Source organism: Sciurus carolinensis, chromosome 18 (assembly GCF_902686445.1).
Source record: "Sciurus carolinensis chromosome 18, mSciCar1.2, whole genome shotgun sequence".
NCBI classification, from domain to species: Eukaryota; Metazoa; Chordata; class Mammalia; order Rodentia; family Sciuridae; genus Sciurus; species Sciurus carolinensis.
Window position 1 is genome coordinate 12,892,787 of NC_062230.1, and position 18,972 is coordinate 12,911,758.

The following is an 18,972-nucleotide window of genomic DNA, read 5'->3' on the forward strand; positions in this document are numbered from 1 at the left end:
TGGCAGGTTCCCAGCCTCCTGGATAAATCCCAGCTGAGAGCTCCCTTGAGAGGGCTGAGGTTCTGGCACAGGCGGGTATGAGCCAAGTTTGTGACAGATCTGCCAGCTTCAGTAGGACAGTGCAGAGGTTCACGAGGGGCAGGGTCCTTGCTTGCCCTCCTGAGTTCTTCCTGAGGCAGGGTCTCAGAGCCCACAGGAATGAAGCAACCACCCCTACCTTTCTCCACTCCTCCCAGAGTTCTGAGCAAGCATTCTGATTTGGCAAGGGGCCTGGAGACCACTTCCCTCAATCCTTGCCTTGGGAGTCTGGCAGCACCTGCAGCATCTAAAAACAGTCTGTATTTCACTAAAAAATTCTGGTGTTCAACATGATTTTACCATAATTTGTGAGTCAACTGTCTCAGATTTTAACTTTCTCCAAATGGCTGAAGTCATAGGATGCTGTTTAGCAATTTGAATTGAAAAAAAAAAAAAAAAAATTTTATAGGAAAAAAATGGACACTTCTAGCCAGATTGCTAGACTTAAGGGAAGACTTTGTTTTACTTGGTGTGGAAGACTCTTTCACAAGCAGTTTCCACCTTCAGCATTCCAAGATCCTCACGTCAAGAGCAAAGACAGACTGAATTGTACACATACAAATGGCAATTTTTATCTTATATATATTTACTGCTACATTAATACTGTTTAAAAAAAGAGGCAAGGAAGACTAGGTTAAGATAGATTCTGGTCACTCATTAGTCCTTCTTGGGTTTGGACTGGTTGACAGATGGCAACTGAGTCCCTTCTGGAAGACAGTTCCCTCAGGAGACATTCCAGTCACAGTGGGGGTCGGGGGACACAGTGGGAAAGAGTTTGCCCTGGTACAAATCTAGGACACCCCTGGGAAGCTGGAAATGTGGAACAATAGGAGGAAAGAAGATGACAGAGAGGCCTAATCTCCTCCTTCCCCCTGAACTAAGTTATATACAGGAAATTAGGGCTGAAGTCACTCAACCACAGAGTTAGCGGTGGGGGCTCATGACCTGACACTTAAAGCGACACTGGCTTCTATACGGTAAGGCCATGGTGCGCGTGATGGATGGAAACACCTATGACTTTGGAGTTCCAGGTCTGGGTTCAGGGACCAGCCCCACTCTCACTGCCTAATGTGCAAGTTGTACATTCTAAAACAGGCTTGTTGTGAGTGGTGAAGGGCCTCTTAAGAGTGCCAAGCACAGTGGTGGTGACACAGAGTGCTCTGTGCAGCCCTCCGTTAGAGAGGCATCATGCACCACCCCACCTTACAGATGAGGGCTCTGAGGCTCTACCTAGGCAGCCCAGACCCAGAGCTCTTGACCACTGGAATCGCTGGTTTCTGAGTTGAAGACTCTGGTGAGGGAGACCCCAGGCCCAGTCCATGCTGGTCCAAGTTAGAAGTGGTTATTTTCAGGCTCAACCTCTTTGCCAAAACACTGCAGGTTCTTTCTCCTCAGGGTGGGCGCAGTTCTGAGGTCTCCTCCAGTAAACACAAGAAGTAGCAGAACCAAACAAAGCAAGATGAGGCTCCAGAAGCTCAGCAGCAGGGAAAGGAAGAAAAGGGGCTGCGCCCTTGGGCATCCTCACAAATAATTCTGATGTTCTTGGGTTCAGCCGCCCACAGTGCATATGTTGCCCCTTAAGATGCCCTAGTCAATGACTCTGACAGATTTCCTTGGTGTGTGGCCTTTGGTAATAGCCAGCAGAGCCCTCTTGCCCAGTGGAGCAGGCAATGGGAGAGCAGAAACCTCACCTGAGTTGAGCCAGAAACCTGCATTGTAGACAAGGGTCTACAGCTCTCACTCTGACCAGGGGTAATGTTCACGCCCTCTGATGTCAGCCTAGCCCCAGGATGGTAATTCATACTTGAAGGTGTCCTTGCCTGAGGCATTTCTTATGAGGACACCAAGTTACCCTAAGGCCAGGGGGTCCCAGGGAATTTTCTCTTTCTGTCATAAAAAAAACCAGGGGTGGAATTTATTCACTAAAAAAAGGTCATTACAATTGTCCTTTGCTATCTGCAAGGGGTTGATTTAGGAACACTAGAAGATAACAAAGTCTGCAGATGCTTAGTCTGTTATAAAAAATGATGTATTAGCACATGATCTATGTATACCCTCTGGTACACTTTATCTTTTGTGGTGCTGGTGATTAAACTCAGAGCATGTATGTGCCAGGGAAGGGATCTACCACAAGGCTACATCCTAGCCCCTTCTAGTATATTTATTTTTGAATTTACTGATTCTTTTTAGTTATATATGATAGTATACCTTCCTGTATATTTTAAATGATATCTAGATTATGTATAATACTTAATAAAATGTAAAAGCCATGTAAATAGTTGCTATACTGTATTATTTAGGTAACAATGACCAAAAAAAAAAAAAAAAAAGGTCTACATTTTCAGTACAGAAGATGTACACAAGTTTAAAGCCAGCTTCATCAACTCGGCGAGGCTCTGTCTTAAAATAAAATGTAAAAAGGGCTAGGGATGTGGCTCAGTGGTAGAGTGCCCCTGGGTTCAATCCCAGTACCAAACCAAACCAAACCAAAAACCCAAATCCAAACCAAACCACCAACAAAAAACCAAAACCAAATGCAGGGTTGGGGATATAGCTCAGTTGGTAGAGTGCTTGCCTCACAAGCACAAGGCCCTGGGTTCAAATCCCCAGCACCGCAAAAAAAAAAAAAAAAAAAAAAAACCCAAATGCAAAACAAAACAAAATCCACTGAAATTTCATCCTGGAAGACCATGCTCTGTGCCTGCTAGCCTGCATAAAAGCAAAAGTCCATGCACAAGGGTCTAGAAGGGATTTCACAAGAGGACACTAAGGTTCGGAGGTGCAGAGACCTATTAAAATCAGTGGGGACTGGGCAGGAGGTCTGGGCTTACATGCTCCAGTCTGGGCTGTTAGGCTCACTAGGCCTGCCTGAGACCTGGGCTCCCTTCATGGCTGGTCTGCCTTGGCAGAGGGGGACTGCAGGAGGACCAGCCCGCTGCGTATGTCCTTGCCCTTACAGAGTGCCCCCCGCCCCCCAGGCCACGGTACACAGGTCCAAGGGTGGCCTGCTTCCAGCATCTTCCCTGGCCTTTGGACTGAAAAGGATCCAGCAGGCCTGAATGAGTTCCCTTCTATGCCCTATTTCTGGCTCCCTCCAATCTTGGGGAAAACTCTACCCCTGCTTTTCTTTTGCGGTCTTGGGGACTGAACTCAGGGGGCGCTCTACTGCTAAGTTACATTCCCAGCCCTTTTTCTTTTATTTTTGAGACAGCATTTTGCTAAATTCTTGAAGCTGACCTTGAGCTTGAGATTTTCCTGCCTCAGCCAAACGAGTTGTTAGGATTAAAGATACATATCACTGTGCCTGGTTTTTGGTAAAAAATTTCAGATCCACCAAATGGGAGGGAGCAGACAGGGGTAAGTGATTAAGATGTTCCAAGACTGACGGGGTCTCTAAAAGACTGGGTATGACAACACATCAGGCTTGGGTGGCAGTGAAACCACCTAGTGCCCCTATTAATATACGCCCATGGTTATCTTAGAAGAACTCTTGGATCCCAATGAATCCCAATGAGGACTGGGAAAGAAGTGTCTGAACTGCCCCATGGTGGGCAAAGCATCCCTGTGCAGTGTCAAGGACAAAGCAGAAAGTGGAGTGAAGCCTTGTCTACTACAGATCTGGAAGAGTGCTTTACATGAAGAAATGAGGGCTGCATCTTAACAGGGAGAGGTTTATTTCCTTCCCTTGAATTCTTCTGAGCTCAGCAGGATACAGAAAAGTGCTGGGCCTGACACACAAGGCCCTGGCAGGCTTGCTTCACGTGCATGTGGGGTGAGTGGGGAGGGGAGAAGGCAGGGGCCCAGCTGCTCCAGAAATTCGCAGGAAGTGAGGTAGAAGTCACCAGAGAGGTTTTAATTAAGAATAGAAAATGAAAAAAACACCCTTCCCTTGTCCCTAAACAACGAAGCCCCATAGCTCTGTTCACACTGCAAGGTTTGGACAGGAGAAAATGCAGGAAGAGAAACTGCAAGTGGTTGAAGGGAACAAAGAATATTTTTACAGGTCAGATGTTAACAGCAACCACCAGCCACAGCTGATGGCTCCCAAGGCTGACATGAGAGCACTGGCACAGAGCTGTTCTTGCCAAAACCTTTCAAAAGTCCTTTGAGTCTCTTTTCCAACACTTCTGGTCACCAGGGCTGACCATCTGCCTGCCTGCTCACCAGCCTCCTGTGACCACAGGGAAGTATGGGACACTTCTTCATTAACTTAATCTTCCCTAAAGGTGACCCAGAATTGCAAATTGCTACCTCCCCTCCTGTGATTCTGGGAGTGGGTTGGGGCTGGGATCCAGGTCAGGTGTGGCCACAGCTGTTGTTAATAAACTTGCAATGACTTCATGAAAGACTTCCAAAGAGCCAAGATTTAGTTTCAAATTATTCCCAGATCTGGCTGTAGATCCCTCAGCAACAGCAGACCCTAACCCCCACCCCCAGCTGTCTCCCTGCAACAGGAAATGGTGGGGGAGGGGGAGAATCAGGTCTGGGAAGACCGGCTCTGAGAGGCCCATGCTGTGCAGCTGGGCTGGACTGGCCAGCAGGAGCTGGACAACATGCTGGATTTCACAGGCTCCAGGCTGGCCTCTGGCTTCTACAGCAGTCTCCTTGGGTCAAAGAGGCCCAGCACTCAAATGCCTTTCTGTCCTGAGCACCTCCTCCAAAAGGACCCGGAGGTGGGGTGGAATGTGGCCATGTTTTGACTCCTGTCAGGGTCAAGTGCTCAGGCTGGGGCCTGCTGGGATTTGCTGAAGACAAACTGCACCAACACACATGTTCAACACACTGTTTCTGCCTTTGTAAAGTCCTTTGGTAATATTAAAATCCAGTCTGGGATGTGGTCAAAGGTGGAGGACCTACAGGCCCCTCCCACCATCTGCAACTTGTTCAGTGGAGTTGCTGTCCAGCGAGAGTGCTCTGCAAGGCTTAGAGACCCCATGGGCATCTCTCTGCCATCTTCTGTATTTGTGGAAGTAGTTACTTAGGTTCAGGACCTGAACATCATTTGGTAAACTGGTACGCCCAACTCCATGCCAAGTCTTATACAGTAGTTGCACAATGCTGTATATGTGGCTCTAAGGGAAGGCTGAAGAAACCAAGGCCAGATTCCATGCAAGTTCAGAGATGACACACACTCCTTTTTTTTTTTTTTTTTTTTAATGGAAACAATAATATTTAGAACAGTGACTAGAAATAAAAAGCCGAGGCCAGCTGTGAAAGTTGGGTGATGTGCAATAACGTGGGCTCATTTCCCTACTCTTCTTTTGGAGAAAAAAAAAAAAAAAGGGAGGAAAGGAAGGAGGGAAGGAGGGAAGGAGGGAAGGAAGGAGGGAGGGAGGGAGGGAGGGAGGGAGGGAAGGAAGGAAGGAAGATGTTAAGAAAAAATGTTGAAGCCGAAAATTAGTTTCCAACCTAGAGTCTGGAATCCTTTTCCTTGTTGGGTTTCTACCTTTTCTTCATCAATGCTCTTATCTACTCTTCTTCCTCCATTGATCCTGTGCAATTACATTTTTTTCCCTGACTGCTCAAGCCATGGCTTCAAAAATGCTGGTGCTGTCCCCATGCCTGACCTGCAGGAGGATGTCATGCTCTTCACGCAAGAAGCACGCAGGCTGGGGGACAGAGGCCCTGGGATGGAAACTGAGCTGCCAGTTACTGGCTTCAATCCCTAGTAGGTTTCCTCATTTGTGAGCCTGGGAGGACCCATCTGCCTTAGAGCACCATTACAAAATAGAATATATGAACACATGCGAGTGTGAGGGTCAACCTACTGCTGGTCTGGGAAAAATGAGTCTACCTTCTACTAACCAAATGGCTCGGAAGTAATGCCACAAACTTGTAAGTTGGCTGTAAAAGGCTTTGGGTTTTATTAGACCAGGCTTCAAACTGTCATATTAAAAGAAAAAAGTTGTTGAAGACAATTCTCTGCGATTTGTTGCAGCCCAAATTCAAGACAAACACGGACTTTATTTTTTATTTAGAGAACATGCTATCATGAATTATGCTATACTTCCAGAATCCAGATTGCTAGGTGATGTTCTTCTGAACACGGCTCCTAACAGTGACACAGGGATATAGTTCCTTTAGTAGCCACTGCTGTGGCCACATGTGGACAAGAGTCAGGATGTTGGGGTAGAGTAACAGTAATGTCCAGGATAATTCTCCCACTTGTTCCTCTACATGCTGAGGCTTGGTGTTGCATTCTATCTTTGGTACAGAAAGCTGTGGCCTGTTGTAGCTGCATTTGCTTCAGTTTTTCCTCATTCCTAAAGAAAATAGTTTCTTTTTATAAGACTCTTGTTTTTGGCTCATGTTTGATAACAAACATACAAAGCTGTTATTTACCATATGAGCTCTTTGTATGGTGTTAGTTCAGGTTCCTGAGAAATCTCTGATCATTTAGGATGAGAATTTCACTTTTTTCTGAATCATGAAGGGACAACTCCCTTGCTGCTGATGAGAGATCCTTTCTGGCCCCATCAACTAATGAGGCCAGAGAACAGGCATGCAGGACAGGGCAAGCTTTGTTTCACTGCTCTTCTGAATGGCTTTGTGTTCTCGGACGCCCCAACAGATGCTGGGGTGGAATTTAATCGGTCTCCTGGTGAGAATCAAGGAAACCAGGCTGATCCCTGTTTTGATGGGAACAGGACAAATGGAACAAAATCTCTGGCTATGGTGAGCAGAGGAAATTGGAGGAATTTGTATTTGCTTGACCTTCCTCTCAAACTTCATTTGAACAATGACAGAACTTTCTTCAGGCTAGATGACGATTTGACAAGAAAACAGGATAGGTGCATGCTGCGGTAGTCAGACAAGGTGGCAGTGCACAAGAAAACTTTATAATCAATTCCATACCTGGGTATGGGGGGAGAGAGGTGCAGGTGAAGAACCAGAATAAGAGTGAGCAGAGCAGAGAGAAACAGTGTTGAGAATAGGCCACACTGCTAAACATCTGCCCTCATGTGGCGACATCCACTCTGTTCTTTATTTCTGGAAATAAAATTAAGGTTAGGGTCTGGAAGCTTCAGCTGAAGAAAAAGGACCCTATTTCCTCATGAAGTTCTACAGATGCTAGTTGGAGAGATGGTAAAGGGAGTTGGCAGAAAGGCCTGTCTCAGAGGGCCCTGTGCACTACCTGATGAGTACTTCCTACTGGGCTGTGCCTCCCCCCAAAATCAGCAACAGAAGATGACTGGTCTTCCTGTGCAGAGGCCTCGCTTTCTTCCATGTACTTCCTTGATGACAGAAGGGCAGGCTGTGGAGGGTATCACTGGTTCATCAAGATCAGTGATTCCTGAGATAGGACATTCCCCACATGGTTTCTAGGAGGACTGACTGCTTTTCACACTGTGGTGCTCTGAGGATGATGTATTGTTTAACATGGGAAGAGATCAGCCTCTAGGCTACCCTGCCCTTGGATACCAGAAAGATCTGCTGTGAACTTCACTCAGTGGCCAGCCTCTGAACCTGGCACCTTCTCTTGTAAGAATGTTAGAGAGGTACACACTAGAGGTACAGATCTTTTCTCTGGCTTAGTAAGTGTTGGCCTGAACAGTGTTTTCAAAGTACGTGGATAAATGGTCAATTTTTTTTTTTAAAACCAGGAGATTTCACCTTAAAACACAGATTTCCAGCCTCAGGAGAACTGGAAGCCATGACAACTCTGAGCAGTCTCACCTGGTAACAAGCTGAAGCTAAGCAGCAGTCCTGTGATGGGCCCAACTGTCCTGCTCATACTGAGAGGGGTTCCACAGTCTTCAGTCCTTGTTGTTGCCACCTGCCCCATGGCAGCTTGGTCTGTCCATGCTGTTCATTCGCTATGTGTCAATCTTCCCATGTTTTTCTCCTCCATGTTTTAAAATATACATGTAGCATGATTTTTTTGGTATTATTCTAATATGAACACATATAAAATTAAATGTATCACCTATTTTTTGGAATGTTTAAATGTGGTTTTTAATTTACACCACTTCAACTAATGAATAGTTTTGTAGAAGATCTTTGTGAACTTGTCCAGTGACTCCTTAGCATAATTTTCTCTAGTAAGTGGAATAGCTATAGGTCAAGGAATGGACATTAACATTTCTTTCTTTTCTTTTTTTTGGAATTGAACTCCGGGGTACTCAACCACTGAGCCATATCCCCAGCCCTTTATATATATATATATATTTTTTTTTTAGTTTTTGATGGACCTTTATTTATTATATGTGGTGCTGAGATTGAACCCAGTGCCTCACATATGCTAGGCAAGTGCTCTACCACTGAGCCATAACCCCCGTCCTCCCCAGCCCTTTTATATTTTATTTTGAGACAGGGCCTTGCTAAGTTGCTGAGTCTGGCCCTGAACTTTTGATCTTCCTGTTTCAGCCTCCTGAGCTGCTGGGACTATAGACATGCGTCACTGAGCCTGGCTGACTAACATTTTCGATCTGGTTAGGTGCAGCAGCACATGCCTATAGTACCAGTTACTTTGGAGGCTGAGACAGGAAGGTTGCAAGTTCCCATGCCAGATGGGCAACACAGGGAGACTCTCACAAAAAACAAAAATGAGAACAAAAAAGAAAACAACTGCAAAAAACCCTTCTGATTTATACACTCTCCTCCCTATATATCAGTTATACTCCTAACCAGTGTCTGAGGCACCATCTCCCCATGTCTTCCCCAACAGGACTTTTACTGTCAATCTGAAAAATACCTTCCACTGATGTATTATATTTTAATTTCTACTTATTTATTAGGAGGCATCAGTTTTACAACTCTAAAACGGATTATGGTAGATAGAAAAGCAAGTAGTTTGTTCTAACTTTACTGCCTACTTGTAATTCCTTTTTCACTTCCTTGTCCATCTCTTTCAGCTACAGAGAACAGACTGAGCTGATTCCCCAGGAGAACATCTGCCTCTCTTACAATAGTGAAATTTAGTTGGTGCCATCCTGACCTAATAAAGAGAAGACTTTCCCAGTCTCTTTTAGGTTGAGAAGGCCATAGGATTATGTTCTGGCTGATGGGATCAAAGTAGAAATGACCTGAGGCAGCTTTTTGGAAGCAAAATATTCCTTTTGACTCCTGCGTTAATCAACCAGGGCTCTCTCTAGACCATGACCACATAGGGATGGGCCCTCAAGGAATGGTGGAGCTTGAGGTACCTGGTAGAGCGGCTATTTCCTCTCTAGGATCCACTGTTGCATGCACACATGAGGGAGAAAGACATTTTTATTTTATTTATTTTGTTCTTTTGCAGTACTGGGAACTGAACCCACAGCCTCATGCCAGAGGTGGGGATTGAACCTAGGGCCTTGCTCGTGCCAGGGAAGAGCTCTACCACTGAGCTATCTACACCCTCAGGCCCTGTTGCTATTTTTAGGTTTCATGTTCTTTTGAGTCAAATCAATCCCTATTAATATAGGAACACTTACTGACTTCTTATTGAGTTATTTTATTCTCTACATATCAAGAATATTTATCTGTATCATATATGTGTTACCAGTATTTCCCCTAGTTTTCCATTTATCTTTATCATTGCTTATTGTGTCTTGCCAATTAGAATGTTATTTTTTTATTTTTTGGATACCAGGGATTAAATTTAGGGGCACTCGACCACTGAGCCACATCCTATATTTTATCTAGAGACAGGGTCTCACTGAGTTGCTAAGCACCTCACTTTTGCTGAGATTGGCTGTGAACTCACAATCCTCCTGCCTCAGCCTCCTGGGTTGCCACCATGCCCAGTGAGAATTTATATTTTCTTAGTGGCCTTGATATAATGCTAAGAAGGACCTTCTCTGCTCCAAGGTTACAAAAGTCATGTCCTTGGTTTTCCTGAGGTATTTCCCAGTCGTTAGCCAAGTCTCCCACAAAAACTCTCAAATGTGCCCTCACTATATAATAGTAGCCAGTATGATCTTGAAAACACAACCCCCTTTAATGCCCTGCAGCAGCTATCACTGCACTAAGACCCTCAACAGGGGTTCAGGATGGTTCTTCTCACCTCCCACAGCTCAGCACCTATAAGCCATACCTGCCTTCTTTCTGGTCCCCAAACATGCTCAGTTTGTTTGATTTCCCCAGTGGCCTTGCTCTTACAGGTTTTATTGCAAATGCTGCCCTCAGAAACAGCTGCCCGCATTCCTCATTTGAAATGGTCGCCTCCTCCAGCCCGTCTTTCCTCACTACCTCATTCTGATTCTTCTGAATGAACAGTACTAAATTCGATTTAGTACTAACTTCATGGAAGGTTCATGTTTTATAATGCATTTGAATACACACTCAATGAGGATAGGGGCTTTCTGTTCAGACCAGTTCTGAAACCACTGTCCAGTTAAGAATGAACAAATGACTCAATCTGTCATTTCTCCAGTTCTTTTGATATATTTACCTATGCTTGTCCTAGTCTACATGGTTTTGGTTAGATCAGCTTTTAGTAAAAATTAGTCTAATTTGCAAAACCAGTCATTTTTTGGGGGAAAAAAAAAAAAAAAAAAAAAAGAAAGAATCCTACTTGAGAAGTGAATTCCATTAGATTTCTAAGTGACTTTGGCAAGAAATGATCTCTCTATAATACCACATGCCCCTTCTGAGGACTATGACACCCAGGCCACCTTCGCTTTCCCCAGGGAAAGCTGAGAGGACCCATCTGTCACCAGGCCTGCTTTATGTGGGTCTTAATGCACTTGCTCCAAGTCAGTGGGGAACTCTGATATGAATCACCTTTTGATAGAAAAAATCTTTGCATGTTATCATGTTACTATCCTTAGGATCAGCTTAGAACAAACTGTGCTTGTTTTTAATTTAATGTGATTCTAAAACCAATTGTTTAAGTAAATATTAAAAAAATTTTAAGAACAAATCATACTTCCTGCATATGTTCAGCTCTCTTCATGTCCGTCAACATAGTTTCGTAGTTTTCTTTACACTTCTTGTTCACATTCATTTCTAGGATATTTTATGATTTGTAATTCTACTGCAAAGAGTATTCGATATATATTTTATATTTAGTCATCTTTCTACTGCTTATATTAGCTTTCTAATTGATTATTTTGTCTTCTCCAAATTTAAAATGATGAATTTGCCTTTCTTTACATGAGGACCTAAAACAGTGTCTGATATACATTAGTGGGTGCTAATCAGCATTAGTCATGACTTTTTTTTATGGGCCAGGTACCAGGGATTGAACTCAGGGGCACTCAGCCACTAAGCCACATCCCCAGTCCTAGTTTGTATTTTATTTAGAGATAGGTTCTGAGTTGCTTAGTGTGTCGCTAAGTTGCTGAGGATTTTGAACTCGAAATCCTCCTGCCCCAGCCTCCCAAGTTGCTGGGATTACAGGCGTGTGCCACCACATCCAGTTAGCCATGACTTTCTCCAGCATATACACTATCTATTTTATTCTGTTAGTCAAGTGTACTGACTAGCAGTTTCAGAACAAAACAGTGATCATTTTATACTTGACTTTATTTGGAATACTTTCATATACTTCACTGCTAAATACATGCTTACAACTGATTTGAAATATGGGGGTTTGAAGAATAATATTTAGTTTTAAAAGCTTAAATCAAGAATGGATGTTTGATTTTATTAGATGTCTTTCTGCCATCTAAAGGTTATTAATAGTAAAACATCCTTGTATTTCTGGAACACACTTGGTCATTCTCTTTTTTTTGCAGTGCTGGCGACTGAACCCAGGAGTGCTGGGTTTAACACTGAGCTACACCCCAGTCTTTTATTTATTTACTTATTTATTAACTGTTTCTATATACTTTATTTTCAAGATAATAAATCAAATCAGTTGAGACACTGGAATGAAAGGTAGCAAAAGAATCTACCTCAAACTGGCCTACTACTTTGGCCTTAGGAAGGAGAAAAATATTAAGGTATTAAAAGCCTTTTATTTTTTGACAGGGTCTCATTAAGTTGCTGAGGCTGGCCTCAAACTTGTGATGTTCCTGCCTCAAGTCTCCCAAGTCACTACGATTACAGGCGTGTGTCACCGTGCCAAGCTCCTTCCTCCAAGCTCTGGAATATTTCAGAGAGCACAGGAAAAAGTTTATTCCCTAAAGGATTCAAAGAATTTGCCCCCAGAAAACTGTTTGGACATGCTACTTACTCTTTTATTTATTTATTTTTGAGATGGGGGTATTGCTGTGTTGCCCAAGCTGATCTTGAACTTGTGAGTTCAAGTGATCCTGCTGCCTCATCTCCTGAGTAGTTGTGACCACAGGCCTGTGTGACCACTTTTGGCTTACTTTCTGATGAGCAGCTTTTGATTACTTTCTCATTTGTTTTTCCTGTGGTTACTGGTCTATGTAACTTCCTGTATCTTCTCATGAGTAAGAATTTGTCATGAATATACAAAATAGTTTTCATTATAGGATGTGTGGTTCTATTCCCCCATGTGGAAATAAGCAGCTGTGCATCTACTCACAGTGGGGTCGGTCCAGAGGGAGCATCTTGAACATTCCTGGCAAGGGGCTCCTGGTGAACGAGGATGCTGGCAGAAATGGTCATATCCATTGATAGACACCCGACAGAGGTAGCACATTTGGGCACCACAGCGGCAAGACATGCGGTTGCAGCCTTCTGATTTTATAAGGCCAGTTCCACACTTGTGGCATTTTCTAATGCGGGCGGCAGTCATTTTTTCTTCACTGAAAAAATAAAACATGATTGGAGTTGGCTGGGAAGATGAAGAGAAAAGAGAAACATTATGGCCATTAAGTCTTTCTTTCTAGGTGTTATGACTGCTTGTGGCGTTTGGTGACATTCAAAGAGTGAAAAGAACCTAATGTTCTGAAGTCTGAGAACTAAGTTCAAAGATAATTGTCTGACCCTGGGTAAATTTCCCACCTGGCTGGAGACTAAGTTTCCTTTATTTTTTTTTTGGTACTTGGGATTAAACTCAGAGACACTTAACCACTGAGTCATATCCCCAGTCCTTTTTATTTTGTGACAGGTTCCTTAAGTAGCTTAGGGCCTTGCTAAATTGCTGAGACAGGCTTTGAACTTGTGATCCTTAGTCTTCCAAGTCACTGAGATTATAGGCATGTGGCACCATGCCTGGCAGTTTCCTCACCTTTAAATTGGGAAAACATAACTTTCTCATGGTGTTTTGAGGATTACAGAGAAGATATAAAGCCTCCAGCACATAGCATTTAGAAAAATAACTTCTGTTTGTTACCAAGAATCCCAAAGACTTAAAATGGGGACAAAAACCTCAAGGTCTTCCTAAATTATGTGTTTTATTTATATATAAATATATATGAAAATAAATAAATAAATGTATATGTGTGTGTGTGTGTGTGTGTGTGTGTGTGTGTGTGTGTGTGTATATATATATATATAAATAAAGCTGACAACTTAAGAGTTAGTGAGTCCAAACCTTAGTTGCACACCCTGAAATTTTAAAAACTTGCCTTGGGAACGGTGGAGGGAACGATCCACTGCCAGTCTGACTTCTGTGTTGGAAGAGTCGTGCTCCCACATCACAGTCCTACACTCCCAGACTCCCTTGAAGCAAGGGCAAGACACATGACTCAATCCTGGTTGAGGGGAAGCTCACAGGGAGGCTACCTACCTATCTCCAGAATCATCTGAACTGATGTGTAGGGTGGACAAGTCAAAAATGACAAACTGCCATCTGTCAGGAGCTGCCTGCTGTACTATGTGCTTCCATGGTGCAATGTTTGCAACTATAAAATGACATGTTCCACATATCCTTACATCAAATTTGGAAGTTTTCAATCACTGTTTCTTCAAAAATTCCTTCTGTTCCTTTCTCTGCTCACTTTTCTTCATTCTTTTTTCTTTCTGTTTCTCCAACTGGATAATTTCAATTGACCTATCTTCAACAGTTCTGATTCCTTCTCATGCCTGCACAAATCTGCTGTTGAAATCTTCAGGTACAGTAAGTATTTTTATGGGTTTCTTTTCATTATTTCTCTATTCTCTTCTTGTTCACTACGTGTTCATACACTGCTACTAATAACCTCTAAATTCCCTTTTTTTTTTTTTTGAGATGGGGTCTTGCTATGTAAGTAGGTTGGGCACAAACTCTTGGGCTTAAGTAATCCTTTTGCCTAACCTCCCAAGTAGGTGGGACTATAGGCACACATATATCACTGTGCTAAGCTTCTTTTAGCTCTCTGTTCATGGTATCCTTTCACTCTTTGAGCACATTTAAGACAGTAGATTTTAAATCTTTTGTCTAGTAAGGGCTGGGGTTGTAGCAGTGCTAGAGCACTTCTAGCATGTGTGAGGCACTGGGTTTGAGCTTTATCACTGCATAAAACTAACTAAATAAAATAAAGGTACTTGTCCATCTACAGCTACAATAATTTTTTTTTTTTTTTTTTTTTTTTTGTCTAGTAAATCCAATGTCTGTGTATCCTTTGGGGAGGCTTCTGTCCACTGCTCTTTCCTGTGAATAGGTGACACTTTCCTGTTTCTTTGTATGCCTGTTAAATTACTGTTGAAACTGGGCATTTTGAATATTATAATGTGTGCCTATGGCCATACCACCCTGAATACACCTGATCTCATCTGAATATTATAACGTAGAAATTCTAGAAATAAGATTGTTTCCTGCAGAGTTTGGAATTTGGTAACTTTTCTTTTTTTCCTTTTTGCCATACTGGGGACAAAACCAAGGGCTGCTCTACCACTGAGCTACATCCCCAGTCCCTAGTTTGAGAATCTTGATTCCTTCTGCTCTTATCACCCTATCTATCAGCCACCAAGTTCTGCTAACTTAAGTTTCTTAAACCCATCCTCTCTTCTTCACAATACCGCCATCCTAATCTGGGGCTCTATAATAGAGTGAGTTGGACTACTGTAGTAGTTTCTAAATGTTCTTTTTAACCCTAGTCTTGTTTTCCTTAAAGCCACATAGCCATCAAACCAGTGACTCTGGCCATGTTGTTTGCTTGCCTGAAAGCATTTAATTAATAATGGGTCAACCAGACACTCTGTGGCTTTGGCTGTAATGCAATGTGAGATGCACAGTACCTCTTATAAAAGATCCTCACCAAAACAATTTGAATATGAACCTAATCAAGCCTTTAATGTAAACTCTAATTTAGAGAAAAGACAGAAGAACAAGTTAAATGATATCATGAAAAAGCAGTCAGCATTAGAAGATACTTTAAAAGTCTGTCCTTGTTTTCCATAAATCAATGGCAATGATAAGCAGTGTGTTGAGGAGGGAGGATACCCTTATTGACTAAACCAATTGTGAACACATGTAGCTATTTTGAGACAACTGGGAGAGCTATAAACTGGGCTGAGATATTAGCAAAGACTTATTGTCAATTTTGTTAATGATTTTAACAAATCATTAATATAATTTGCTATGTAAGGGGGAAAAGTAAGCCATTAATGGTAAGATGACATATTGCCAGGGAACTGGATTTGCCTGAAATTACTACAGCAGTTTAGCAGTTTAAAAACAAGAAAAAAAGGATAGGGGCTGGGGATATAGCTCGGTTGGTGGAGTGCTTGCCTTGCATGCACAAGGCCCTGGGTTCAATCCCCAGCACCATACACACACACACACACACACAAGATAACTGTTGGGAGTTCATTGTACTATTATTTCTGTCATGGATGCTTGACAATTTTCATAAGAAAAATAATCTGAAAAAACAAACCAAAAAACCAACCAACCAAACAACCAAACAAAAAAATCCCAAAATTGACAGAGAAGCAAAATGCAGGCCCTGTTATGTTTTATACTACTGACAGGTTTGAGGTTCTTAATCTGATTCCTGAGGCCTGGTGCTTAAATAGGAAAAAAAAAAAAAAGTTTATTTAGCACACAGTTCTAGAGATTCAAGAGCATTGATGGTGGCATTTGTTCAGGTATGGTGAAGGCTCTGTGGTGGATGATGTCACAATGACAGGAGCATTTGCAGAAAAGAGCACATGATGAGATAGGAAGTCAGACTTGTTTATTTTTTAAATTTTCTGGGTACTAGCAATGGAATTCAGGGTCTTGCATGTGCTGGGCATATGCTCGATCACTATATCCACAGCAGTTTCTTAACACGTTACTCAAGGTACCAAAATTGTGCCTCGTTTCATAGCAGTTACTGAACCTATAACTCTTTGTGTATATCCTATTTCTTATTTTTGATGCTTGGTAACTGGGAGGATTCTTTACTTCTCTGATCAATCGAGGAAGGGCTATATGGTAAGGGAAGGCAAGCTGAAGACCCCAAAGCACCCCATCTCTTAAAAAAAAAAAAAAAAAAAAAAAGGCAGTGTTGTTGATTCTCTGCAGACCTCTTTTTGGTCCTTGGACTTGGAGAACAGTGTATTATGTGAGTCTCATCAGGTGCTAACTAATTGCAGCTGCTGCTGCAAATGACTCTTCTTACTCTGAGCAAATAAACATAGCTCCTGGCAACCTGTACATAGGTACTAATCTGGAAAACACTTTATTTTCTGTCCAATGGCAGAGAACACCAGCAGTTGACAACAAAATTATCATCTGTTTTCCACCAGGACTATACACTGGTCTACTACTTCAATGACACAGATAGAACATGATGAACCTGAAGCACCAGGTACCTGAAGGCATATTCCTATAGTACATGAACGTCAGTTAGTGGAGATAACTCCTTGGAAATACGAAGCATGTAATCTCTATGAAGCTCTGGTGGTGTGAAGGTCAGGGGTATGCACTAGGATATCCTTTCCTAAGTTAAGCTTGTGATGTGTCCTGCATCCCCTTCTACTATGGAAGAAGCATATCTGAGTGAGTTTTGGATTCTGAATGGACAATTACATCTGCATGTTCTGGTCTGATTCTCTTACTGCTGATCTAGAAGGATGCCAAGCTGAGAGGGCTACACATTGCTCCAAGTGCCTAGGCTGACTCAGATGCTGAGTGGACCACAACTGACACAGAGGCTACCTTATGGCTTCCTTCCTCTATATTCAAAGCCAGTACTTGACATGTGAGGTCAAGTCCTTCTCATGTTTCTCTGACTCAATGTTCCTTCTGCATCACTTGCTCTCTGACCACAGCTGGGAAATGCTCTCTCCTTTTAAGGACTCATGACTAGATTAGGTTCACTCTGATAATTTCCACACCTTAAACATATCTGTAAAATCCCTTTTGTCATGTGAGGATGACATCACTGGGGGTCATTGTTCTGCCCTCCAAAAGTTGTGGTACTGAACATAGCAGGAAGTCACATGCCTTCGTTCAAATCCCTGCTATGTCACTTACTACTTGTATGACCATGGGCAAGTTACCTGGGCTCTCTGCACCTCAGAAGCCTACTTATAAAATGAGGATTGCAGTACATACCTGTGTTGGAGACTTACAGACTCTGCCCCAAATGTCATTCCCCACTTCATTTCTGAATAACAAACCCCTCTCTGTACCAAAACTTCTTAAAGCTGGACATAAAGTTTCCCAGCTGGAGGGTCCATGTATTGTCTGCTTTAGAGCCTGGTTTTGCTCATGTGACTCAATCTTGACTGATGGGGTATGAGCAGAGGTGATATACATAATTTCTGCAGCACTCACAACTTAAAGAAAAGTTGACAGCCTGATAACTTGTCTTTTTTCCTTCTTTCCAATGCTGGAGTATAAATGTAGCCACAATCCTGGCACAATTATGCAAGTGAGAACACCATGCTTAGGGAATGGTGAGGCAGTGACATAAAGGAACCTGGATCTCTGAGTGACCTTATGGGACAAACCTATCAGTCTGGTAGGACTGAACTGTTAAAGGAGAAACACACTCCTGTAGAACTTATGCTGCTATATTTTAGTAAGTCAATATTTGCAAAGTGCTCAGTCACACATGGAGCACCCCACAAGTAATGGTTATTATTACTGATGTGTCACTTTGCATTCTGGCAGTTGGCAATTCTACTTAATATCTTAGCATCAGTATCCTAGAACACAGATATAAGCAGCATTAGTGCAATCTAATCTAATCAAGATGTGCAAGTATAGCACATTTATCTAAACAATAAGGAGAGGGGGAACATTTCTTGAACGCATATGTGCTATATGACTTCTGAAATAGCTCCACGAAGCTATAGAGACGAGGAAACAGGCTCAGCATAGTGCCTTCCTTAAGGTTACCCTAGACCAAGATGACTTGGGCTTGTTCCCCCCACAGAACACTCTTCCCCCTTGGCCAAACGCAGGTTAGCTGGGGAGACAAGTCAGTGACAAGTCCTCTGAGTCATATTACTCACATAGATGTTCGGTACTTGATGTCATCCTTTTCAGCCAGCTCTTCACAGGTGAGGCCGTTGTGTTCTTTCCAGAGTCCCTGACACTTCCTACAGGTCTCCTGAGGACAAAGGACAGAGATAAAGACAGCTTCTGGTGAGTGTAGGCCATATAAACTCCCGTTCAACAAATGGAGTTTCATGGGGCTTGGAATTTCCCAGCGGCTCTCTGTCCCCTTTGGCAGGGCTATTTCTAAAGTCATCACTCAACAGGGAGAGGTAAAAAGCATCAGAAGTCAGAAGGATATTTTCCTCCTAAGTCTAAAGAAAGTGTGCTCCCACCACCCAGTCTGTACAAGTTTTCTGAAATGTTGCAGGACACCTGGAAATACCACAAGAGACAGATTCTTGGGTCCTTAAAAATGAAATGCTGCAAGCTTCTTGAAGGTAGGGTCTGTCTGGACCTTCTTCCCAATCCCTATGTCCAGTCCTCTGGCATGGGATTGAGGAAAAGTCTAGATTAGTTTAACTCATAAACCATTAATGTCATACCTCACAGTTTAACTTCATTTACAAATAAAAATTTAAAACAATCACCACACTTCAATATAGGATCCTTCATATTTTATAAAACATTTTTGTAAGTAACAGAAATTGTTCCATACCACTTTAGTTAGCTTTTTCATCGCTATGACCAGAAGATTT

At 42.6% G+C, this 18,972-nt stretch overlaps 1 protein-coding gene across 4 annotated transcripts in view; it reads right to left on the reverse strand.

Moving 5' to 3' along the window:
• Rnf216 (ring finger protein 216) overlaps positions 1–18,972 on the reverse strand; it is a 163,616-nt gene that overhangs the window by 13,487 nt on the left and 131,157 nt on the right. For 3 of the 4 annotated variants that reach the window (XM_047533010.1, XM_047533008.1, XM_047533009.1), the window contains exons 14-15: positions 18,292–18,389; positions 12,500–12,722 (exon numbers count right to left, since the gene is read on the reverse strand). In XM_047533010.1, the coding sequence (XP_047388966.1) occupies positions 12,500–12,722; positions 18,292–18,389 (321 nt within the window). Of the gene's footprint in view, positions 1–7,755; positions 7,972–12,499; positions 12,723–18,291; positions 18,390–18,972 lie in introns of those variants that run through there. The other variant, XM_047533011.1, reaches the window with a different exon arrangement.